Genomic DNA, 26843 nt, shown 5'->3' with positions numbered 1-26843 from the left:
TCAAATTAAACTGAATAGCTGCCTTTTATTGTTCTATAAAGCAAGGGCTTTTGATAGGAACAATCTCTCTCATTAGCAATTTTGTGTTATGTAAGATGAAAATTTGAACTGACACCATGAAGGACTACATTGTACAGATTATTCTTGACTGGAATCAGAAGCTTGCTGGATATGTTGCTGTGCTTATGTCAACACAACTGAAGACATCCATCAGAGGAGAATCTTCATTATAAATTGACCTTGACCACATTCGATGTTTTGGAAAATAACATCAAGGGAAATCAGAAGTGAATATTAAGCTTCTCTTTCCACTGGTATAACCATATGACAAAGGCAACAAGAGCCAGCAAAGATTTACTTTGTCTTGGTTACTTTTTCACGGAATAGCCAGTAAAATTGTTCTCCAAAAAGGTTGTACAAAATCAAATCAGGCATAATACGGAACATTGGTTAGTTTACAAAAGGCAACTGCTGCTTCTGATCTCCTCCTCACAGCAACTTGAAGCTTCTTCCAGCCACCAACCACCCTTCAGTTTTTGTAAGTATATTAGATACTTTACAAATCAAAAGGTACACTAAACATTATGTCATTGACAAAATTTTAAGAACAGTCTTTAATGTAGAGGGAGGAGGATGAGTAAAGCAGAACATAGACTAGATTTGCCCAGCACACTGAGTCACCAAGAAGCAAAATACGTTTTAGCTTACTCTATTCTGCAAACTCAACTTGATTTGTTTATATTTTATAATTCAGTGTGTTGTGTTAGGCCAGAAAATTGGGGTGAATAAACTTTGATAAACATGTAAGGAGAACAGTACCATGGAAGCTTCTTTATCAAAAGTAATACGCAGAAAGAAGAGTCTCTTTAAAGTGTAGCAATGAAGATTAACATTTTGTCTTGAAACCAGTTGAGGAAAAGAAGTAACTCTGTTAAAAAGAACAGTGCTAACAAAAATAATTTATTTTTTTACATATTCAATAGGACAAAAGTATTAGAGCTTCACATTTTAATTTACATTCAGTATAGCTGAAACAAAAGGTAGAAGCAATCATTCTGAATTAGCTTAAATACAAATATTTCAGTTTAGCTGAATTTAGGCTAATACCTTTGAATAAGATATATCAAGGATTACTATATATATATATATCATACAAAGATATATAAAATAGTTTCAAAAATGTAATTCAAAACATGAACACTAAACTTACGACTTTACAGTCAATGAACAATATTTTTACTTATCAAAATACATGTATCCTAAAGTATATTTTCCCCCATTTTTTTTTAAATTATCATCAGGTTTCAAATTTACAAAAGCCAGGTATTTACTTTAATTATGTGCATCTTCCATTTTCTCAATTTCCCATTTCCCCTTTTTTAATTTATTCCAATAAAATTTAATGCCCATGAATTTTGCTAATTATACCTGCTGATTATAGTAGATACTGCAGCAGGATCCAACAGGTTCTCTACTTAGTTTCTTCCCTGCTTTGGTGAGGGAACAACTGAAATGTTCATCTACCATTACCACAGGTCCAGGTTTCTAAGCTTGTAATAATATCTGGAATATAAATAATTTTGTATTGGAATAAACTCTCTGTTTCACCTTTTGGAGAAAATACATCAGTACTATATTGTTGAACTTGAGAACAGCACTACAACTGTAGAAAAGTCAGAACTGTAAATGGAAATAAGTCTAAAAAAATGCAGTGCCTGGTAGAACAAGAAATTTGGATAGCATAAAGCAGAAAAAGCAGTTCTTATAATATACTTTTTGGTAACAGACAACTGCCATCCTTTGATAGTAACAATCTCCCATATATTTTCTTATAATTATTTCTAGACAAAAAGGTACTTTTATGCTCAATATCACCAATTTTACCTTTGCTGATTATGTTAGACTGATTAATTAATCAATTAGACTAACTTTTAAAGGTAAAAATAGAACTAACTAAATAGCTTTTTGTGTTAGAAATGATTTGCCCACAAATTACTCTGTGGATTTATAGCCAAGAAATAATCTGAACTCAGGAGCTAATCTCACATTTTTTTCAATTCATTTTCCAAGCAATTTGTATTGTAGATTCACTCCAAGTCTGGAATTTGTTCTGAAGCTTTTATCCGAAACTATCTCAAACTATCTTCTGCACGCAGAATCTGAAAGCATGTTTACCTATTTAAGATAGCTCATCATAATATTTTCTTTCTTTTCCTTTTACCTTCAGTTGCCTCTGGTGGGATAAAGCCTTTTTTTCTATTTGTTGGATGTTGGAGTACTTTCAGTGGTCTAAATCCTGGTGAAGCTTGAATAATACAGCAGATTTCTGGTGGATTGTGTAAATGCTGAATGAAATAGAAGGACATTATTCGTACAACATGGGATGGTATTTTGAACATTAAATTTACAGAAAAAGTAAATAAACATATAACCTGATAAATGGTCCTTTGGGGAGAAAGGGGAACAATTGCTTCTGAATTCACATTTGGACTCTTTGTGTGTGCCAAACAGCTGTCCCTGACAGAGGCTTCATGTGTGGACAATACGTCTAACTGTACCGAAGCAAAATAAAAATGCAAGGGGTTATTGTTAATCAGAGGGTATGTTTCTCAAGGACAATATTTCATGACCTTCAGTCTACAAGTATAATTTGTCTGGAGTGGACAAGATAAAACAGCTTTCCCTTTGTCAAAATACTGCTGGCTTATAAAAAAAACTGGCTTTTCATAGACACCATTATGGCTCAAGATCAACAAAGTAGTTGTTGTTCAAGTAGATAATTACATGATACTTTTTTGAACTGGAAAAATGTTTAATACAAAAATGTCTGGATATAACTTTCAGTCTTAATGTGCATCTCAGCTACTGATAATTCAAAATGTACAGAAAGTAATCCTTTATTCACTTTTGCTGGAGTTTCTGTTAAAAGTCATTTAAATTGGAAACTCTGGTGGATATTCCTTTTACATCAATGTTTATTTTTCAAGCCAAAACTGCCAAGCAAGTAAGGATACTTGTTTCCAGAAATAACAATGTTCAAAGGATATTAATGTTTTTGCAGTTGAGCAAATTGGCTCATTAAAAAAAGACATTTTTTTCTGAAAACATTACTAAGTGGCACACTTCAAACAAACATTTATACTGTTACCTATATGATGAAAATATTAGTTATTTTAGCCAGAATGTCTGGTGCCATTAAGATACTTTTAACATAACATTTCCAGGTAGTTTAAGATTTGTAAAATAAGCACACAATAAAAACAAAACCTCATTTAGTAGCAAAGAAATAAATATGTTTATGCATTCAATTAATACCTTGCCTTTAAACTCAAATGTTCAAAGTTAGAAACCTATTGTAGGTTAAGTGCCCTATATAGAGTATTAGTTCAATAGAAAATATGTGATTATTCTATAAGCAGGAACCCATTGATCAAACATTTCCAGATTCATCTACTCATATGAAAAAGAGTTAGTTTTTGATAAGATGAATTTAATATCTACATTTGCGCAAAAGGAGGAACCATGGAAAAGTCAAATGAGCAAGCTTGCATTCACAAATGGTAGAAGGCCCTTGACCTTTGTATCCAGTGTTGAATAAGTAAGCCTTGATTGATTATGAGGGTGCTCTTCCCATTGGTTCTTTTTCCTGTAATAAGTGGATAAAGTCATTCTCAGTGTCAAGATGCCAAGTAACTCATAGCTGCCGGTGGTTTTCTGCTATTATGTCAGTATTTCTAAGTGCAAGGTTCAATATGGTTTATATATCTTCTTTTTTCCTTTTATTCATACACTCCACCTACCCCATGGCCTTCAGTCTCAGGCAGTAGTTACATACCATGTCAGCCTCTGATAATTTGGATGCTACGATCCCACACATTTCCTTGGAGCTGTTTTTTCCAGATGAAGGCGATACACGAGGAGAGGATAGAGAACTTACATCTTTGAATGTTATTTTTTTTCTACATTTCCTTTTGACAGGTTGCTGATGCTCAATCTAAAGTTAAGAAAAGGAAAGATGCATCAGTATAAAATCAAGACTGGCGAAAAACGAACTCACATTTAAAACAACCTAATGAAGCATTATTCATTTTTGATCTTTTTTTAAAAACATAACAAATTATACGGAGGAGGTTACATTCATTTTCCCACTATTCTAAAGAACAGATGTTTTTGGATCTAGCAATGAAAACAGAGACTGCATCCTTTTTCCTCCGTTTTCTGAACATGACAGGAATCAAGCCCACAGCCTCTCATTGCCTCCTCCTATATCAGACCCAAACTGACCCTCCCTGCCCCTAAACAAAGCCCCCTGCAATCCTGTCTAAACCAAAGAATAAAAGCATAGTCACTGGCTCGTAGTCCCGCTCAAGGTCAAGAAAACTCCATGGCTTCAATCAGCTTGATGACTTCAATATTCCTTCCCCCTTTACCCATGGATTTTTCTCTGTCCCCCTGAAAGGCCCCTTTTGCCTAACACTAGAACTAACTCCAGTAACACTGACCTGCCTAGGTTCCCCAAACTGGCTGGCAAATAAGATCCCTAGGATTTCCCACTTTGCAATCTGCATCCGCTATAGAAATATTTTCCTTTGTTCAGGATCTCTCTATCTGGTAGGGAAAGTTGGGCGCCAACAACTGGTGGAAAAACACATGGGTTTTCCCCCCCTCCTTAATGTTGTGCTCTATATTTTGGGATTTTTGGTGACTTCAGTTCCTTAAGATCCTATAAGTCCATGAAAGAAGAGAAGGATGTAGACCAGGCACGTCAAACTAGCGATGTCATGTGACGTCGTGCAACGTATCGGGACTTTTTCCTCATTGCCGGCATGACGCATCTGGCCCACAGGCCGGCAGTTTGACATGCCTGATGTATAAAGGATTTCCTCCCTTCCTAATTAAAACATTTAATTAGGCTTGGCTAATCTTGAAAAAGCTAAGCAGGGTTACATTTGGTTATGACTTCAATGAGGGTCTATCAGGAAATCCTAAGATTGTAGACCAGATTGGGAAATCTGTAAAAATTCTCAGGAGATAATAGCAAATCACTTCAGTTTAACTTGCCAAGAAAGCTACATGGACATATGCATGTACCAGTAGTTGCTAGGAGTTGAGCTCAGCTCAAGGGAAGTTTATCTTTTTTATCCATTACAGGCCCCAATTATAATCCCCTTTCAATCATTCATACCAGCTTGATATTCCCAAAAAGGATGCAGTGCTTTAGTATTCGTTTACAATTGTCAAGTGGGAATCATGTCCAATTCATGTCCAATTCTATCAATTAATATAGATGTGTTACTACTTTGTCTGGAAGGGGTGTTTTGTTATGGTTTTTATAACAGCCTGGCAACGAATAATTTAACACTTCAGTTGAAATTCTCACAATCGTCATTCACTGTTAAGGAGTAAAGATATTCTCCTTAGACTATAAAAACAGTGGGTTGTGGTAGAGAGGTTAAATACACAAGAAACTGTGCACAGAAATAAAGGAAATCACACATTGCTCAATTTATACATGATAACCTAAGAGTATTAAAAACTATTACCTTGTTTTTTTCTTCTGGAAGCAATAATGAAACTCCAGAAGGCTGTGATTTAAGTCTTTTTTCATTTGCAGGCAAAATTTTGTACACCTGTTTCCCTGAAAAAATACATGATGTTTCAAATCATCTGAAAGAACTGGCCCTATTTTTGCCAGCCATAGGTTTGTGACTCAAATCAACAGCATCATGTGCTTATTCCCAATTTCAGAACATATAATTATATCTTCACACTATATATATAGCTTACCCACTTTATTCAAAATCTCTCTAGAGAGGGAATGAGCTTTTGCACTTGGATGTATGTAGCCAAGGGTACCAATTACTTTAGAATGAATCAGGTACTCACAACTGTTACCATAGCAACCAAAAAAATTGGGGTGCAGCCTGCAGCCAGAAATAGCTATGATTTTGCAGCTTGCCACCATTTTTCCCCACTAGCAGCCAATCAAAGTGTTGCAGACCCTCTTTAGTCCTTTGGATACTGGCTTGGAAACTGAGGCAGTGTAGCAAGATACGCCTTAAAGGCTGGACTTCATGCATTGAGTTAAAACCAGTACAGGAATCGCTTACAAAGCTGCACTGGCTTCCAACAGAGGTAGGGATGCTCATTTTTATATTTTCTGGGCCCAATGCTCCTCACTACAGCAATCCTCTCTCAGTCAGCAATCCTCTCTCAATCAGAGAAGAATCAGACTTCCCTCGTTCACTTGATTTCCCTGCCTCCACCTTTTCTTACTTCTCCCAAAATGCTCTCCAGATCACCCCTCTAATAGGGTTCTTTCTTTCCCAATCACGTAAATGATGGGAGGAAGGGAGTAACTCTCCTCCATCTTGAGTTAGTTAGATTTCCTTAATCTAACTAACATAGCTCTTGTAAGGATTTTTTCCCCTCTTTGCTAAAGATTCTGCTCACCCGCCTTTGCACAATCCGGGTCTAATTTTTGTGTGAATGTTTTATAATAGAATGCACACCCTCAGTTCTTAATTCCTTTCTTCCCAGATTCCTCTGTGATTGGCTTGGAAACAGGTGCTTAATAGTGTTAGAGGAAGTGTTTGGCCCCATGATATTCTGTACCAGGGGTCTTCAAACTTGACCCTTTTATGACTTGTGGACTTCAACTCCCAGAATTCCTCAGCCAGGCAGGAGTTGAAGTCCACAAGTCATAAAAGGGCCAAGTTTGAAGACCCCTGTTCTGTACCATGTCATTTCAGCACATTCTCCTCTGGTGTGAGGACATTATTTGGTATGATCTGGAGCTTGCTTATGAATGCACATTTACACATGCATATTTTTACTGCTTTACTGACATAGGATCAAGGNGATAGATAGATAGATAGATAGATAGATAGATAGATAGATAGATAGATAGATAGATAGATAGATAGATAGATAGATAGATAGATAGATAGATAGATGATGGATGGACAGGCCACTTTCTATTTATTTGAAGCATGACCCTTCAAAGAGAATGGAAAGCATTCTCAACAAATTAGTTGAGAATCAGTTCACTTTATTATGATCAAAGATCAGCCAAGCCTGAATACATCATAGAAGGTTGCTTTGAATAGTTCTCCCTAGTAAGATATCCCTGAAAATCTGGGATGAACATTCACTAAATTGACTGCAGCTGATTTTTATAGCTTCAGAGTCAAATGTTCTTCAGAAAACAGCCATGCAATTCCACAAAAAGGTACAACTTCCATAACAAATTGTAACAGCTGCTAGAAGACCAGTTTGCTGTAGCAAACTAAAAGCCAGGAGACAAGAGTTCTAGGCATCCCTTAGGCAGGAAAGCCGGCTGGATGATTTTAGACCAATCACTCTTTTTCTGTTAGGTATATTCACTGCCTTGAGTTCACACACACACGCAGGATTATAACCTCAACTATATATTACAACTATTTTAAAATGTTCACATCTTTAGATAGGGTAGTACCTCTAGGCTCCCAAACAAGCCAAAATTACTGATAGTTAAGTCGAGACATACATTTCTAAATCCCTGATCAGTCTTGTGAGAAAACATGATACCAAATTATTATAGGGCATGTAAACAAATTCCATGAATGACAGCAAAGCAATGCAAAGGATGAGAAGGGAACTATTTTAGTTACGATATTTTCAGTGCCAAGATTGCAATCCAGCTGTAGTAAGGGTTTTATAACATATGATTAGAGAGTATTTAAAGGAACCACTATAAATAGGATGTTGACATAATCCTACCACAGTAAGAGAGAGAAAAAAAATCTACTAGGTATCTTACATATAGTAAAAAAACTTTTTTTTTTTACCTGCTACCATGGCTGAAGTATTTGTGGGTTCAGAAGTCAGTTTCTGCCTGGATTGTTTTCTGCAGGCAAAAGACTGTGGTATTAATATATATTCAACATTATGAAAAAAACTATAACTAGCATTGCACATAAAAATCTCCATGTATTAAGATGAAACATGTTTCTTTCCCTAATTAACCAAGTTGTGTTCAAGACAACATCTTGATAACATTAGAAGGACAGGCCTTAAAATTTGTGGAACAATTCAACTATCCTGGTAGCATCATGGACACAGATGGGGGAACAGGCAAAGCAGCTGCTATCTTCCAACAAATGCCCTCAGTATGGACCATGTCCGCCATAAACACAGCAACCACGATCAGCTTATTTAATGCCATTGTCATACCAAACGCCATCTATGCCAATGAAATCTGAAAAGCCACAACAAAAATTGTTCATAAGATTAATATCTTCCAACAACATTGCATCAGAAAGATTCTTCGTATCATATAAAGCAGTGGTTCTCAACCTTTTTAATGCCGCGACCCCCAACCGGTCGTAAGTCGAGGACTAAACCGGCCGTACGTCGAGGACTAAACCAGTCGTAAGTCAAGGACTAAACCGGTCGTAAGTCGAGGACTACCCAACCGGTCGTATGTCAAGGACTTTCCCTGCCCGGGAGTGCCGCGCATGCGTGGTTCTGCCCCCTGCGCCGGCCGAGGCGTAGCTGGCAAACGGCAGAGACGGAGCAGGCCGACCACCAGCTGGCCCAGCTCAAGGGAGGTAAGGCACCCGCCGGAAATGGGGGAAAAAAATGGCGGACAGCCTTGCTTGGCGACCCCCGTGAAATGGTCGATCAACCCCAAATGGGATCGCGACCCATAGGTTGAGAACCGCTGGTATAAAGGACCATGTCACAAACAAGGAAATTCTACAAAGAAGTAATTCCCGAAGACTTTCTGAGATAGTGACAGAACAAAGAAATTGCTTTGCTGGACACATGCTCCCCAAGTGAGCAAAGTCCAGCAAAGATTACAATCAATTGGATACCGAAGGACGGCTGCAGATCAAGAACTGTGGTGTACGCTTGTAGTCCAATGTTCTTAGACATGGGGAAAAAAATAACCAGAAAGCACTGAACAAGTAGTCCTCAACTTACAACAATTCGAAGTTACAACGGCACTGATAAAACTAACTTATGACTGTTTTTCACACTTATGATTGTTGTGGCATTCCCATGGTCACATGATCAAAATTCAGGCACTTGGGAATTGGCATATATTTGTGACAGTTGCACTGTCCTAGGTCGTGTGATCACCACCTGTAACCTTCCCAGCTGGCTTCAGACAAGGAAAGTCAACGGGGAAGCTAGAGTTGCTTAATGACTGCACGATTCACTTAAGAACTACAGTGATTCACTTACCTAGTATGGCAAAAAAGGGTCAGAAAATGCAGTGATTCACTTACTTACTATGGCAAAAAAAGGTCAGAAAATGGGCCAAAACTTCCTTAACAACTGCCTTGCTTAGCAATAGAAATTTTGGGCTCATTTATGGTCATAAATTAAGGACTATACTTGTATGCAATAATATACATAATAAACATTTTTTAAAAAAACATTAAAACCATCAAATATAAAATGACAAAATAAAATCATTAACACAAGATGGAAAAGGAGAGAGCCAAATACACTTGGGGGGGGGCAGGTGGAGTTAGCTTTTAATTAGTCAAACACCTCCAGTGTGAAACTCCCCCCCCCCCCAGGGACCCCAAGCCATCTGGCAGAACCAGACATTAAGGCTCTTACAAAAAGTCAGGAGGATGGGGGGGGCAATCTGACCTCTGGGGAGGGGGGATACTACATATTATGTATCAGCTAATCAGCCAAAACGATTCATACAGTTAATTTTGCTTTAATATGAACCTCTCACTATAGATGTGTGATGGCTCAGGAGTTAAAGACACTGAGTTTTTCAGTTGGAAAGGTGACAGCCCAGCTTCGAGACCCAGCACTATGCAACAGGATAAGCTCCCCGTTATTGCCCCCTAGAGTCAGGAACAACTGGACAAGGGAAACATTTACTTTTACAGATACGCTGTAGAAAATGTAATTTCTAAAGGGATCATCAGAACTACAGTTCTCAGCAAGATTTCCACAATTCTTGGAGATTTCTCCCAAGCACAAATGCCAGTAATTCTAAAACTTCTATGAAGCATTCTCCGAATAAAATGGTCCTTGGAGACTGAACGTGGGGGGACATTGTCTAAGTAAAATAGCCACGTCCAAGGCTTTTGTTGATTTCCTAACTGTAGAGTGAAATATAAATGGAAATTGGCATCCGGCACTCAAGTGTACTGCTCCGGCAAGGGAGACTTAAACCTTAATCATATAAATAAAAATAATAACACGTGTTACAGAAGTTTATATCTTTTACGATTACTGATTATGATCATTCTCAACTGCCTATTTAATTTTGTACTACTGTATATTGTAAAATAGATGATTCCCACAATGACAGCACTAGTCACCTGTTTATAATGGCAGTTTAAATTACTCTTCTGTTGTGGTTTTGATTTATAAGAGAATACATTTGGAGTCCAATAAAATTGTTGGCATCTTTACTCTTACAAACTGTTTTGCACCAGCAGCTTTGTGAACACTACTAATATAAGGCAAACAAATTATCAAATTTAAAGAGAATTCTCTTTTACCTGGCAATGTTCTGGCCTTGGATTCCTAAAGGAGTACCTGGAAGAGATTTAACTTAGCTGAATATAAGAAGCAGAAGATAGCACAGTATTTCTAATTGCCTATGTCATAGGGCTCATCTATATTTTGCTTGCCCCCATATAAAGATACCCTATTAACCACTTGTTGCTTGACTTTGTCTGCCTTGATGAAGGCCTTGAAGACTTGGCTGTTGTCCCAAGCAGTGGGGCAGGATGGTATGTGAACTCATGAACATGATGTATAATATATGTTTGTGTCCAGCATGTTTTTAAGGGTTCTAATTTGAATTTTGATGTTTTTAATTTTAAGTTAGCTACATAAAGTTGCTTGGCAAGGGGGCACCCATAAAAATTGAAGAAATAAACATGTAAGAAAGGAATACAAGTCTTTGACCCATCCTGAAGTGATCTCTGCCTGACTTTTTTTGCTCTATGTCAAAAGTGGGAGTGGTGCTTTGTAGTCTGTCTGTGACATTTCATTTCCTTGAAGGCAATGTTTAGTTTGCTAACACACTGTTCTGGGCACTGCCCCTGCCCTCCGCTGCTCTTGGTCTGCTGGGCTGTCTTCTCTTACAGAAAACCTAACCACAATCTGTTTTGCAAGGTATGTCTTAGGCTTTTGGGAGACCATTTATGTGCTTTAAAACACTAATATATACAAGTTCCTCTTATTTATGGATCAGACACCAATGTACTGTTGAACATTTCAAGAACTTCAGCTGATTTGAATGGGTATTGTGATTGCTGCTTTTACCTGCTGGCCCTACTTGTCCTCCTAAAGAAGAATATCTCACATAAACATCAGAGATGGTGCCATTTTTGCCCTGTCTAATGACATTTCCCCTTTTCCATGGAGTACCTCTGGATACCATAGTCACTTGCTGCCAGCAGTCCCTTGTAGCACTTCCCAGTTTGAGGTGAAATTGACAAAATGTCCCCCAGATGCCTCTTCTAGCTCAGGTGACTGAGGCCGGAACTATAAAACTAGAGCAAGCCTCTTATCTCCCCATATCTCTCTTGCAATGCATGACAAAAAGTAAAAGAGGAAGAAGATAATGGGTCCCTTTGTGTCAGTTCTCCAGCCCATAGAATTACTCCATAAAATGGGGAACTGACAACAAAAGGCCCTCAGATCTTCTAATTGCAACAAAGGAAGTGTTTTCCCACCCTACATCTTTCCTCTCCCCTTTTCATATTCAGATATAATTCTTATTTTGCTGAGGCAAAATATGAAATACAACCAGCATTTTATTAAGCCAATATACTTTAAGCTGCTTCCTGCAATGAAGAGCAGAAAATGATGCTTTGTGGATGAGACCAGAGGACATGCAGAACTATCCCCAACGAGATTTCTAAGCCAAATTAAGTTTTGAGAAGTGTTTGGCCTTCAGTGATGAGGTAATTTCCACTGGAAACTGGCACATGTTGTTTGTTCTGTCCATTACTTTTCTCCCCCGGTTTCTTTTTTTCCTGACACAAGTTCATCCATATCATATTCCTACCCATATTCCTAAGTCAGCTGCTGAATATATTGTTCTGTTTTTCTATAGAACTTCAATGGCAAAGTTAAATTAAATATTCTGAAAGTTACCGAGTATTTTAGAAAGGTTTGGCAGTTGCGGCATCTTGTCTATGTTGATGGCTTTGCTGGTATCCAAGAGAGTTGAATTTTTGCACGCAAGGTATGTTTCAGGACTAGCAGTGTCTTCTGAAGACAGAAGACAATACAGTTAATGGTACTATTATTAAAATTCAGAAAGATCTATAATGTTAATAATGCCTTTTTATAATGTCTTCAGAACATTTTCCATATATTTCAGGGGAGCGAACAAATAGGTTGATAATGAGAGTATAATCAGAAGCAAATGTTTTGCTTAATGCATAATGGAACTGATTTATCTCTGGGTTTAGGAAACTTGGATCACGAATTGTCAAATCAAAAGTTAAAAAAATAAGGGTGATTTTGAATTCATGAGTTGATTGAAGGAATATGCATACATTAGCAAATTAAAAAGGATTGGGCAGAAGACTATTTAATCTGCTTTCTTCCCTAATATATTGAAATACAATGTACTAATGGTCTGCCTTCTAATTCAAAGAAAAAAACATAAATACATGTACATATATAAAACATAAAAGGTACGTGCATCTCTTTTAATTTATTCTCACAAATAATTTTAAAAATGTATACCTAAGCCAGTTTCATCCCTAAATTTTTCAGGTGATGAATAACTACTTGTAGAATCAATACTCTTGGTATAACTACAGTCCGGAGTAGTCTCCATATCCAAACAATCCAGCAAAAAGTCTGAAACTCCTGTTGGTAATGTCATTTCTGGAATTACAGCAAAATGTAACATTATCAAAAGATAATTTTAACTTTGCAGAAGCCCGGAAAAGCTTCTGCAGGAAGCAGCAGGAAAATAATACAGAAAGATTTAAGTTTTATCAAATTGCTTACCTCTCCATTATGGAGCACACTGTTATGAAACAGAAAGGAAGCATACAAACTGATCAAGGTAAACTAATAATCCTTTTCCATAACAAAATAGTAAGGTGACCAACCGTCCTCCTTTAGGGAGGACAGTCCTCCTTTTGTGAGTTCTGTCCTCCCTCGAAAAGTGTCCTCCTACATGTCCTCCTTTTTGATATTTGAAGACTAATCTGCAGGGCTTTTTTTTCCTCATAGAACGCTCAGAACGGCGTTCCGGCACCTTTTTTTGATGTTTTTTTTTNTTCCATAACAAAATAGTAAGGTGACCAACCGTCCTCCTTTAGGGAGGACAGTCCTCCTTTTGTGAGTTCTGTCCTCCCTCGAAAAGTGTCCTCCTACATGTCCTCCTTTTTGATATTTGAAGACTAATCTGCAGGGCTTTTTTTTCCTCATAGAACGCTCAGAACGGCGTTCCGGCACCTTTTTTTGATGTTTTTTTTTCAAATTTTGCATGAGCTGTGCTACTCCCCCTATTGGCTTTCAAAAGCCAATAGGAATTGCTGCTGAGCGCGCCAAAACACCCGGCCGGCAAACTTTGCACATGCAAGTTGTCTGCAGCGAAGGCGAATTGGCAGGAACTTAGCACCCCTCCGTGCTACCCAACTACACCATCTCCTAGTTAGTTCCGAACATACCTGGAGGAGACTGGAGCAGTAAGTTTCTCTTGATCTTCGGCTCTGCTAGGGCAATAATGGCTGCGGGCGCAAGAGGCAGGGGTGGCGGGGGTGCTGTTGGCGGGAGTGTGAGGGGCGGCAGTGGCCGGCTGTCCCCCGTGCTGTGGCAGCCGCGGGGCCCTCTCTACATGGGGCTGTGCAGGGTGGGCGGTGGTGCTGGCGGGGCGGCTGCAGGCAGGGTGTGTCAACAGCGGCCTGCCCCCGGGGCCGGAGCCAGCGCGGCTGGTGCTTTGGGAGCCGCGGGGCCCACTCTACACGGTGGGGCAGCGGTGCTGGCGGGGTGGCTGCGGGCGGGAGCGCGACGGGCTGTTGACCTTCCATGGGCCGAGCCAGCTTTTAAGGTATTTTTTATTCAATTTATTTGTGTCCTCCTTTTCATTGTAAAAAAGTTGGTCACCTTAAAAATGGTCTTTCTCAAATAAGTGTATTTAGCAACAAAGGGGAAAAAAGCAAACTTAATTGTATTCCTATCACCAAGAGAATACCAAATATACTCAAAAAGTTTGTACATATAGCTATTTTTAATTACATTTTTACACGCCTTTTATTGTATTTTTATAAGTAACTCAAGGTGGCAAACATATTTAATACTCCTTCCTCCTTCTCATCTTCCCCACAACATCTCTGTGAGGTGGGTTGGGCTAAGAGAGTGTGACTGGCTCAAATTCACCCAGCTGACTTTCATGCTTAAGGCAAGATTAAAACTCATAGTCTCCTGGTTTTTAGGCCATCATCTTAACCATTACACCAAATTATGTGTACACAAACATATACAAATTTAGTTGCCATGAATCTGTTCTTAAATAAATACACATGCATGGTAACACATCCATCAGGTTAGAACCAGGTTTGTCTTTAATAAGCAATCAGAAAACATGGGCTGGTGGGATAAACATAAAACCCCAACCACTCAATGGTCTGCTAAGTTGATGTTCTGACAAATGTGTGAACAAATTACTGATTGACACTGATTAGCTGTGGATGATTGTAATGAAATATCAATACCATTTGCTGAAACACTTAGGTGGAATTGTCATATATGTATATGCTGTTTTTTTTGTTTTCGTTTTCACTGTGTATTGTTTGCTTTCAATTAAAAAGCAAAAATAAACAAACATAAGATGTTAATCAGGAAGAGTATCAAGGTGACTTACGTGCTGAAGTACATTTTAATTGGTTGACAAATTGTTATTTATAGTACAGATATTAAACTTATACATTATTTTTATTTTAATACTTTTGAAATAATGACCCCAAAAAGGGATAACACCTCAATGATCATTATGGTAAAAATACACCCATTGTCAAAGGAAAAAAAATTGAAAAAATACAACAAAGCAAGATAGATAGATACTTATAGATAGATCAATTTAACAGTAAATATTTACAAATATATACACACACACACACACACAAACACACACATAATATTTAATGCAATTAATCAAGTATATATTTATTATAGTTATAATATTTATTCTTATTTATATTATGTTTTCTAACATATCTTTAGTAAAGTTGAAGTTCTCAAAATTACATTTCCCCCAAATAGTATAACTTTAAATAACAGAGTTCTTTTACATTCACTGAGGAAGAAATGGGCACTTTTTTTCAGGCTAATCGTATTTTGGGAACATGGAAACTCTAAGCGATCATATATTTCCAGGCAAACATATGTTTTGAATAATATTCCAAACCAGCAAACTTTTAAATAAGTCTGCTATAGCAGACTTAGGATTCAACAGATAAAAATTTCCTCCAAACATTACCTCAAACTAATCAGTTGTATCTGAGGATTATTCATATAAATTGCATTTTTTAGTATAGACTTGGTTCATTTATGGATTTAATGGACATCTAGGTTTCACATACATACTCATCTCCTCCAATGGTCTGCTAAATTAAGTGTTTAATTATTCAATTGCTGTAGAGAAGTAGTGCATGAATTTAACAAAAGAAATAAGTAAGCAAAACCAATGCTTACTACAAAGAGCCACTATAAGCTGCCATTTTCCATGATGGCAAGGTTGAAAATTCATTTATAGTTCTGGCCTCTACAAGTCTTTGAGATACAAAAGAGATATATAACAGTCTGAAAACCACATGTCTAAAATCTTCTAAAATTTTCCAATTAATAATCATTTTGCCTGAAATGACATCACTAACATAAACTCAAAACCCAATTATTTAGTAGTAACTAGCTAAGAAAATATAACACAATTCTAGATTCCTCCATTAATTCCACTTCTTCACCCCATATACAATATACAATAATATGCGTATTGCATAGGGTCTGAAGAGCTGAGGGACATTTTTTCTCCAATAGTTTTCACTTACTCTGCATGTACCCACACAGCAGGTCCTCTTTATTAAACATTGAGAAAGCATGTCCTTTTTTGTGCCTCCCCCCCCCCCCCGAACAGCATTCTCCCAGAGATACGGACTGTGTCCTCTCTCCTAGGGTTCCAAAAAGCTCTTAAAATCTGGCTTTGGTCCCAGGCCTGGAGTTAATGTACGTATCATTGTATTTTAAGATGTTTGATTTATATTGCCTTTGAGGTTGTTTTAGTCCAGGCTATATGTGTTTTATGTTTTATCAGTTTCTATAGATTTTTTGATTCTGGAGTTGGAGGGCTATAAAAAATTTGAACAAACGAACAAACAATAAACGGTGTCAATCCTCACGAGAAAAACTGACAAGGAGCAGGGATGTTATATATCAATGTTACTTTATGAGACCCATGTGCAAAACTAAAGCTTCAAGTTACAGTGAAAAGAATAGCACAGCATACATGGAAATATTTACCTGAAGTAGCTTCACTGTATCTCAGGCTTTGTGTACCTGCAGAGGCTAAATGCAAGGAATCCTATGGGCAACAATGAAAGACCAGATGTCATAGCAAATATCATCATACAATTTCTCACAAATTGTTTCCTTGGAGTGATCCTTTACATGTTTTCTTCAGTTAACCTACCCAAGCTATGCTGTAATTCTGGGACAGCATTTTTTTTCCTCAAGCAGGGACTAATATTCTTATGATCAAACTATTACACCAGTGAACACAAAGAAACTATATTAGCAAGCAAATAAATAAATAATACATCATACATAGGTCTACTGTTCATCATCCCATCTGGGCTTGTTTTATTTGACATCTTATTACTTTCTTCTATATTTTTGTAAAGTTGTTTTAAATGTTTTAACCATCTGTAAACTGCCCACAGTTGTTGGGAATCAGATAGCACATAAATTTAATAAATTATTATGATTATTTGACATCTTATTACTTTCTTCTATATTTTTGTAAAGTTGTTTTAAATGTTTTAACCATCTGTAAACTGCCCACAGTTGTTGGGAATCAGATAGCACATAAATTTAATAAATTATTATGATTATCATCCTTCTCATCAAGAAGACTGGAAAGGACACCACAATGTCCCAGGACAATGTCTTGCTGTGTAAAATACTCTTGACTTCCCCTTGCATGCTTCTTCATGTCCTAGCTCCCCCCCAACCTTTTGGGCACCAGGGACCAGTTCCGTGGAGAGAGGTTTTTCTATGGACTGGAGGGGCATGATTTCGTGTACTGCCTGCATCCCATGGATGGGGCTTTGCTTGTTTGTGTAGCCTGGTTTCTGGCATGCAATGGATCGGTGCCAGTCCATGGACCAGGGGTTGGGGACCGCTATTATAAAACATACTAAACTTAGTTTTAACCCTGGTTAATGTTTTATGACTTAAGTGAATAGTTCAGTTAATTTATGATTCAGTGTATTGTGTAAACCCAATATAAGTCAATGGGAGCCAGATATGATCAACTTTCTCCAATTACAATCATAGCGGAAAGTGGTTTAATGGAATCCTGGTTACTATCCTCATCTATGCCTCCACACCAGTGAAATATATTCAATGTAAGTGATCTCATAGTACTATGTCTACCTTTAAAGGAGTTGTTTTCATGTCATTGATATCGTTGGTCACCTCTGTATTGCTATATTCATTGCAATTTAATTCAGTGCTATTTAGGAAAAAAAATGAGGGCAATTATATTTTCAGAGGCAATTTCAGATCTTTTCAGATATCTACAACCTCCTTCAGTAAAACAGTAAATGTATTATTCTTGCTCCTGAGCATTCATTTAATAAGAATACTGTTGACAAGAAAACTGGCCCAAGAACACCATTCCCTTATTGCAGTGGTGGCGAACCTATGGCACACGTGCCAGAGGCAGCACTCAGAGCCCTCTCTGTGGGCGTGCTGTGTTCCGGAGATGGTGAGGGGACTGGCCCCCGCCACCCTGGCCCCACCCACCCAGTCTGCCACGACCACCGCGGCCACGCCCACCTGGCACCCGGTGATAAATAAGTGGGGTTTGGGTTGCAATTTGGGCACTGGGTCTCTAAAAGGTTCGCCATCACTGCCTTATTGTAATGGATTACAGTCCCATCATCCCCAGCCCACATGGAGTTTTACTGTTAAAACAAAGTGATCTAAAACCTTTCATAAGATTAAAAGAGGAAAAATAAATAAAAAGTCCTGAATGCCTATTATTCCTTACCTTTCTTCAGATGAAGGACAAACCATCTGAGTCACTTGAGAGTGTTCTTGAATTTTGGGTAATGCTTTTGTAACAGTGCTTTTCATTTGCCCTAACAAGACAGAAAGTAGAGTAGAAGTTACTAGAAGAGCAGGAGTAAGGAGGAAAATAGAGCTCTAAGATTTTCAACATTATTAAGCTTATCTAAAAGTCTTGCATTCACCTAATGATTTGTTTTATGTAAACGGGGCATAGAGAACCGGTTTGCTGTAGTGCCTAAGGCATCAGACTACAAACCACGAGATTGTGAGTTCTAGTTCTGACTTATGCACAAAATTAGCTGGGTGATCACTCTCTCCCAGCCTAAGAAAGCCTAAATCATTTCTGAAAAAACTTCCCTACTCTCTAAACTTACTTTCTCTTCAAAAGGAGAAATGCTCCCCCTTCTGGTTACTCAATTTAATAACTTTGTAAGCAATCCACCTACAGCACACAGAAAGCTTTCATTTTTCCAAGTTTAGGCAGTTTTAAGGTGGCAGACTAATCAAGAGGTGAGTTACTATTCACAAATTGGGAAGAATTTCTTACATCTATGGTACACTTGGTGAAGCCTATTCATAATCACACTTCTGGGTTAAACATTGTCAAAGATTATTGGAAAATGAGGCCTGGATCACCAGCTTAAAACGAGGAACAGTGTCTCTCTTCCATAAATTATCATATTTTTATAGTTTGGATAAAAGATATTGCACCTTCTGGATATGATCACGCTTCCCCAAGCTGAACTGTTATCTGGACGGGTGTGTGTGTGTGTGTTTCTCCTGGACAACCTTTCCTGAACTGGAAGGCCTTCCCCAGTCACTGAATCATCTTTTATTTGGACTATTGCAATATGTTGTCCATGGGGATGCCACTGAAAACCACTTGAAAACTTTGTCTAGTCCAGAATGGAGTGGTTTGGGCAGTTAGGAGACCCACACAATTTAGTCACATAACATCACTACTTTGAGAGCTGCAGTGGTTACTAGTTTGCTTTGGGGAGCATTTCAAGGCGTGTGTTGTTATCTTTATAAGCTCATAAGCCCTTCCCCTGATTGTTTCTATTCATCTATTAAACTTTCAAAAAGAAAGATCACATTGGACCCGTGCCATTAGTGTACAAGCACGTGTGTCCAACCCACGTCCCATGGGTACCCTGTTCCCCTGGACTGCTGGTAATGTGCCCCGTAAGAGATAATAAAAAATATTAAGGTAAAGTTTGTTTATATACATTAACTATATTCTATATTTTATATGTGTCCCAAAACCCTTCCTCTTGATTTAGTGAAGTCCAGGCAAGTCAAAAGTATAAAGATACCCATGATATAAAGTGTCATCTGAAGGCCTTTTCAGACACTGTTCCTTTTTTCTGGTACATATACCTAGACATCAAAACAGCTTCAGCTTTAAGTTTCAAAAAGCAATTAAGAACTGGGGGGTTTTTTTCAGCTAGCTTTGAGCCCCTTAGCAGTGGAAATGTTTGCACTGGCTGTTCAGTGGAGTATTTTACAGGTAGCCTCGACTTAAGATTACAATTGAGCCCAAACTTTCTGTTGCTAAGTGAGAGAGTTAAGTGAGTTTTCTCCCATTTTACGACCTTTCTTGCCACAGTTGTTAAGTGAATCGCTGCAATTCTTAAGTTAGTAACACGGTAGTTAAGTGAATCTGGCTTCCCCATTGACTTTGCTTGTCAGAAAGTTGTAAAAGGGGATCGCATGACCCCCCCGAACACTGCAACCGTCATAAATATGAGCCAATTGCCAAGCGTCTGAATTTTGACCACCTGACCGTGGGGGCCCTGCAATGGTTGTAAATGTGAAAAAGTCACAAATAATTTTTTTCAGTGCTGTTGTAACTTTGAACGGTCACTAAACAAAATGGTTATAAGTTGAGGACTCTCTGTATTACATTAGTTTTTTATAGTTTATTGCTATAAAGCAGGAGTCTTCAAACTTGGCCCTTTTATGACTTGTGGACTTCAACTCCCAGAATTCCTCAGCCAGCGTGCCTGGCTGAGGAATTCTGGGAGTTGAAGTCCACGTCATAAAAGGGCCACGTTTGAAGACCCCTGCTATAAAGTATCAGTATATACACTGCTCAGAAGTAATTATGACTGGAGCAGCATATAAATCTAATAGAATAAACAACTTACCCATGTAACTAAAAATGAACCAGAAGGCATTGTTTCTTGTTCCTGAAATGCTTCTGGATTTCAGAATCAGAATATTCTCCATAAAGCTTCTTAAAAATGCATACAGGTAATCCTCGACTTACAACATTTCCTTTAGTGACTCTTCAAAGTTACAACGGCGTTGAAAAAAAAGTGACTTAGGATAGTTTTCACTTACGACCGTTGCAGCATCCCCATGGTCATATGATCTAAATTCACATGCTCGGCAACTGACTCATATTTATGACATTTGCAGGGTCCTGGGCTCATGGGATCCCCTTTTTCAACCTTCCAGCAAGCAAAGTCAATGGGGAAGTCCAATTCACTTAACAACCTTGTTACTAAATTAACAACTGCAATAATTCACTTAACAACCATGGCAAGAAAGGTCATAAAATGGGACAAAACTCACTTAACTGTCTCAGTAACAGAAATTTTGGCTTCAAACGTGATAGTAAGTCAAGGACTACCTGTATTCAAGAAAAAATAAGTACAGGCTATAAACCAGATGCAGTATATATGCCATCCATTTCAAGCCTGAGAAAATCCAAATAGCCCTCCCTATCCCTGAAACTATCTTCCCTCGAACTGTCCAGCAAAAAGTGCTTTTCCTTCATCCAAAAACTATCAGCCTACACAAAATGAACATTTTAATCTCAGCTTTACCAATAGGAACCCTTTTTTTAAAAGCAAGGTTCTTTAAACACTTGAATCCTAGATAAATGCACTCTTGTCACATTCCATCCTATTGTGCTGTTATTCCAAAAGTTGTCTAGGATAAGTTTTTTGGGGGGGAGAGTTTTTTCTTTTCCAGCTCAAACCTAGTTTGCAATTCAGAGAATAATCCACTTGCAGTTATAAGCACACAGGGCAATAAACAAACCACAAAATATATTGTGGAATAAATTTCCTAATAAAACACATAAGGCTGTGATGTAACTAGAACTTACAGCATTTCTCCTAAAGCTACACAATGAACAACTCCTGACACCTTCCTGACTCTTGAAATCAGTTTGTTGGATTGCAGAAGGAAACTATTTGGAAAGCACAAACTGTTCAGGAAATAGAAGCATAGAGATGAAATGGGCCCTCACCAAACCACTGGTTCTTCCATATGAATCTTCAGGCTTTAAAAGGAACTAACCATGATTGCCCTGTATATTTTTGTGAGATCCAGGGCCCTATAAAATCAGGAGTACACAGCTACATTTCAACTTCAGACCTTCACCATTAACTCAGGGAAGGCAAGAGGATGGAGTGCAGTATTTAAAAGATGTCTTGCCTCAAAACTTGAAGTTACCTCTTCAGAGCTTTGAGAGGATTTCAAATGATTCAAATAATAACTCTAACAATCAAATTAAATATCTACATTAGGCAGGATTCAGTTCACCACAATTCAGGAACTATAAGCAGTCAAATTCATTTATTTCATACAGGAAAAACATCTGTTGTGAAAAATCTTGAGCCTTAGAGCTATATTGTTCTCCTATACCAGACATGTCAAACTCGCGACGTCACGTGACATCGCACAACGTATCAGAGGTTTTTTCCCATTGCCGGCAATGGGGTGGGCGCGGTTTCCTGGTGACGCGTTCGGCCTACGGGCCGGCAGTTTGACACCCCTGTCCTATACCTTAACTGAAAATCAAATTCACAGAAAGCATAAGTGATTTAAATGCGATGTAGAGAAATGTTCAAACTAGATCAGATCTTCTTCAGCCTTCAGGTCATCTAAAAGCTCTCGAGGATGATCAAAAAAGTACAGAGATTATACAGTCTGAAACATAAAGAATACTTTAATTATTCATGAAGATCTCACCTTTTTTTTTACCAACAGTACTTTTCACCTGAGGATCACAATTAAACTTAGAAAGCTGATCTGGACGCTCCCGAGAGGCTTTGGCTTTACTCTTCATTTCGACCATTGCAACAGATGCTGTTTTAGCTGGCAATGGAGAAGCACAATGTGTTCTCTTTTGGGTTTGCCTCTTCTGGGAATATGAACGTAATTTCATCCAATCCATCCTCTTTTCCTCTGCTTTTCCTCCTTCAAAACTACTGTCCAAATGGAAAAAAATAAGACAAGCTCTAAGTCAAATATAAGCCAAGGCATCTTTTTGAAGTCTAAAGATCTTTAGACATACTACTGGTTGTCAATACTTGCTCTACTCAAGCCAGGATGGCTCAGGAAAACAGGAACCAAGGTACAACAAACCTTGACACAAAAAGAACTTGATATCATTTCAGTGAATAAAGCAGTCATCCAATTTAATGTGCCCTAAAAAAGAGAAAACAGGGTTTGACTACTAGGACTTTCTTGAGCAGGGAGCTGGTCTGGAAGACTTCCAAGATCCTTTCCAACTCTGTTATGCTGCCCAGGAGCTGCAGCAACTAACTCCAAATCTGCTATTATTTCTACAACGAAGTTAAATACCATTTCCCTCCAAGATAAATACCAAAAGGTATTTTCTAGAGGAATATTGTTTGCTACAGACAGACAGCGACTCAAAAAGTATAATTAGTTTTGCATTAATATGTGCTACACCCAGGACACTCTCTCAGGAAAACGATTCAAGAGCTGAAGTGAAAATTTAGCCAATATAGGGAGAAATGCAGAACAGCCAAGAATCAGCAGATGAAGAGATGTAGGTGTGGGAGAAGTAAGGATGCTTGGATGCAATTATAAATCCAGACCTAACTATAAATTATAAACCCGGATCTAATGATAAAGATTGGGCCCAAAGTGAGATGACCAGGTGAACAAACTGCCCTACCGTTAACGTGGCCGCCTGATTTTAAGGGTAGCAAAAGCTGTCTCAAAATATAACTCTGAAAAATACCAGCGAAAGGACGAGAACCTCCTGTTCGAGAGGTCCTATGGCCCACAACCCACAACCCACCGTCCGCCTCTCCGTCCGCTGCACCAGCTTCCTTAATAACAGACAGTCGCCTCCCGCGGGAAAACAAAATAAATGACATTTCGGCATTCTGATAGACAGCTACATTCACCCAATCACCGCTCAGGAACGGGTCCAATGATCCTATCGGAGTCCTCAACCCTCTCCTTCCTTCGCCTCATTTGTTCAGCTCATGAACGGCAGCGGCTGGGCGTCTATAATGAGAACAATCTGCGGAAAGGCTTCGATCGAATCAAAAGCCCGGCTGCCGATACTCGTATCTGATTTACTTCACACGTGCGCGCTTCGTCGTGTGTTTCGCCTCTTAATTTGATGTTTTCCAGATGCGTTGGGTGGCAGATCCCATTATCCTTCCAAAGGGGGATTGATTTCTGCGAACTAAGAGGAGTGTTAAGACTTTGAAGAGTTTATTTTCGCCGCCTCCTACAGTACAATTTGACTTGTTGCATAATCTCTTTACTTGTGTATAACCTGACGTAGAATCCTGGCTTTTTAAATACGGAAGACTCTGTAATTTCTTTATACTCCTACCTTCTGTCACTCAAGGAGACGCCTTTGTCAAATTGACAAGACTCATTGTGTTTGCCGAACGTTTTATTTGTTCAGCACTGCTTAGGTGTGATTGACCTCTATGACTATTAAATAGTGATTAATGTGTTCACTTCTCCAGTTGCCCTTCTGAGATGGATTTGAAGTTGAAGGTTTCATGATTAAGAATTGGCTTTTTAAAAACAAAACTTTTCCACTTTTCCCCATTTTTTGTATTTAGTACTCTGTTTGATGAAGAGATCTCAAAAGTTTGCAGGAACTTTTGCATCATTTTGCTAAATCTTAACATAGCTACTATTCAGCTAGAGATTGGGGCTTTTTTTCTCAGGAGTACACATGGCTGTGTACATGTGAGAAACAATACACCCTTATAGGGTCCACATACTGAACACAGCAATGCATATTTATTTACTTTTAAATATTTTAAGTATTTTTAAAAATTATTTATGTGAATTTAAATATTTTACAGTCTTTCAGAAATAAATTATTTATTTTTCAACATTATTAGTTTTATTATTACTCAGCAATAAGAAGAAGATACTAAAGAACACTAAGATCACTATTTCAGGAAATATGCCAAAAGATTCCCCAGGACAGGAAGTAATATTTTTTTTCCTTCCTGATTTGTGGCATGCCAGCATGTTTCATATGTTAGAAAGATGCATTTAGCAAAATATTGTCAAGACAGCTTGGCAGGATTTCAGGAAGGTATATGTGCTAGCCTACTTGAATTGATCCTGGGACTGCAAGCAAAGTATATGTGCTTCCCTTTAGCTACACAGCATGTTAAAACTACTTGGAATCTAGTTTTGCTTCCCTTGTAACCTCTTCTGAAATTTGAGCCTTGATAACATTGTCAAAGACATGGATGTCAAACTTGATTGTGTCACATGACCAGGGCTTTTTTTTCTCACAGAAAATCGGAGTTCCGGCACCTTTTTTGGATGGAACCTTGTAGGGTAGGCAAGGTGGGTTATATGACATGTGTGAGTTCCGGCACCTTTTTTTTTTTTTTACAAAAAAAGCACTGCACATGACATATTGTGACATATCGTGATGTTTTTTGCCTTGCGGAGCTAGGGTGGGTGTGGCCTGGCCGTAGTGCACCCGGCCTGCGGGCCGCCAGTTTGATATCCCTGCCCTAAAGTTCATTCGGAAATCTTACCTGTTTGCTTACAAGCTCATGGAATCCATTCCTAATGAAACATATGTAGGGTTGTAGGTATTATGCAGAACAGACAAAAGCCAGACTCTTGTTAAAAGATTTGGTTTTTATATATTATATATGATTGATATATGATATGTGATATATATGATGGTATGATATGACATTATTATAGGTTTCTCCTGCCCTGTACCTCACTCTAGGGAGCGGTGCTTATCTCCATTTCCTAGCCAAGTGAGCTAGCATTGTCCAAAGACATTTCCATGATCATGTGGCCAGCATGACTATATGCCAAGGCACACAGAATACTGTTACCTTCCCATCTCAGTGGTACCTATTTATCTACTTGCATTTTGTTTCAAACTACTATGTTGGCAGAAGCTGGGGCAGGACCAGCTCACCTCATCATGCAGTACCCTAGGTCTCAAACTGCCAACCTTCCAGTTGACAAGCCCAGTGTCTTAACCACTAGGCCACTGCGCCTTATATATTATACTATTCATTATATTCTAGATTATATCATATCTATCATGTCATGTCATATCACATCATATATCATGTTGTAATGATTCTTAGGGATAAAAAGGGGATCCTGGGCTACTCCAGTTCGAGTCATTCTGTGTCAGGCCTGGCAATTCCTGGCCAGCTTTGCGGTTAGGATTTGGGTTAGTAAATGACTGAGGGAGAAAACATGAATATGGGAGCTGTTGAAAAAAAGCACCATGAGGGGTGATAAGCCAATTGGGGAAATTTAAAGCAGAATCTGTTCTATAAAACATTTATTGATACAGAATATAAAAACAGATGAAATACTTCAGAATATATTGAAAAAACATACAAAAATTCAAGGTTTGTCTTATCAATGGGTGGCATATTTTTCATGGTATTGTGGTTAAAAACTTGTAGGTTGGCTTTTTCACGGATATATATTTGCATATATATTTGCAAATATATATGTCAATAAAAGTTTGCTGTGGCTTTAAGTTCAGAGAGTTTCTGTGTTCCCATAGAATCCAAGTTCATTCTATAAGAACAGAAATAAATAATACAGGAATTTTTTTTTGCTCCATTAAAATTTGAAGTGTAAGATCTGAGGCCTGACAGATCATATGGCTCCTTAGCCTTTGCATTATTAAGTTTGCCTTACGGTTTTTCCTTACATGCAACCAAAAAGTAACATTCTCTGTCATCTGAATACAGTATTGTCAGATACTAAGGGACAACATAAGCAGAACAGTTCTTTCAACTTTGTTATTTTAAAGACATCTGAAAAAAGCTATATATTTCTAGTTTGTAGTTCATGTTGAATAAGCTAATACATTGTGCTGTGCTGCCAATTTTATAATAATACCGTCAAACCACTGGAGAAGCTCAAAAATTGTCTTCATTTTCAATATTGGAATTTGAGTTCACTGAAGACTTCCAAAGTGTACTTGTGGATATTTTTTCTAAAAAAGGAAAGTTCACACATTTTAAAATAGGCACTCTTTCTGAACAATTTATTATTGAGTCCATAGACAGATTATTGGAATAAAACAGGATTTTAAAAAATATTTTATTTGTCATTCGAGAGAAATATTAACAAATTTGATAAACCTGACAGTTTTTTTTTACAAAATAAAAGTCTGCATCTTCCCCTTTGCATTTTAAGTATACAGTACATGCGGATATCCCAAAATTGAAACAAAAAATGGTTAGTTACCGATGTTTTAATTAGTCATTACATTTTTAATCTTCACTTTTTGTTGAAAATAGAAT

General features: G+C 38.0%; 1 protein-coding gene across 1 annotated transcript; it reads right to left on the bottom strand.

Moving 5' to 3' along the window:
* Positions 1-1516: 1516 nt before the first annotated feature.
* Positions 1517-25491, bottom strand: MEIKIN (meiotic kinetochore factor). The gene is made up of 14 exons (XM_029284547.1): positions 25487-25491; positions 22273-22511; positions 18266-18356; positions 17647-17725; positions 16513-16573; positions 12730-12873; positions 12130-12246; positions 10521-10557; positions 7830-7888; positions 5544-5638; positions 3836-3994; positions 2433-2552; positions 2222-2345; positions 1517-1563 (listed from the first exon to the last, which is right to left on the bottom strand). Exons 1-14 carry the CDS (start codon positions 25489-25491, stop codon positions 1517-1519), a joined length of 1377 nt encoding a protein of 458 aa, XP_029140380.1.
* Positions 25492-26843: the final 1352 nt, after the last annotated feature.

Source organism: Protobothrops mucrosquamatus, unplaced genomic scaffold (genome assembly GCF_001527695.2).
Source record: "Protobothrops mucrosquamatus isolate PMUCROS unplaced genomic scaffold, P.Mucros_1.0 scaffold709, whole genome shotgun sequence".
Taxonomy (NCBI): Eukaryota; Metazoa; Chordata; class Lepidosauria; order Squamata; family Viperidae; genus Protobothrops; species Protobothrops mucrosquamatus.
The sequence above is the reverse complement of the archived record's forward strand: the minus strand, read 5'-3'. Positions and strand labels throughout refer to the sequence as shown.

Coding starts and splice junctions, on each gene's coding strand:
- MEIKIN (XM_029284547.1), bottom strand. Junction 17,726..18,265: donor TGTCCTTCATCTGAAGAAAG/GTAAGGAATAAT, acceptor TTTCCTAAATAG/CACTGAATTAAATTGCAATG. Junction 5,639..7,829: donor TACTTCAGCCATGGTAGCAG/GTAAAAAAAAAA, acceptor GTATTTTTTCAG/GGAAACAGGTGTACAAAATT.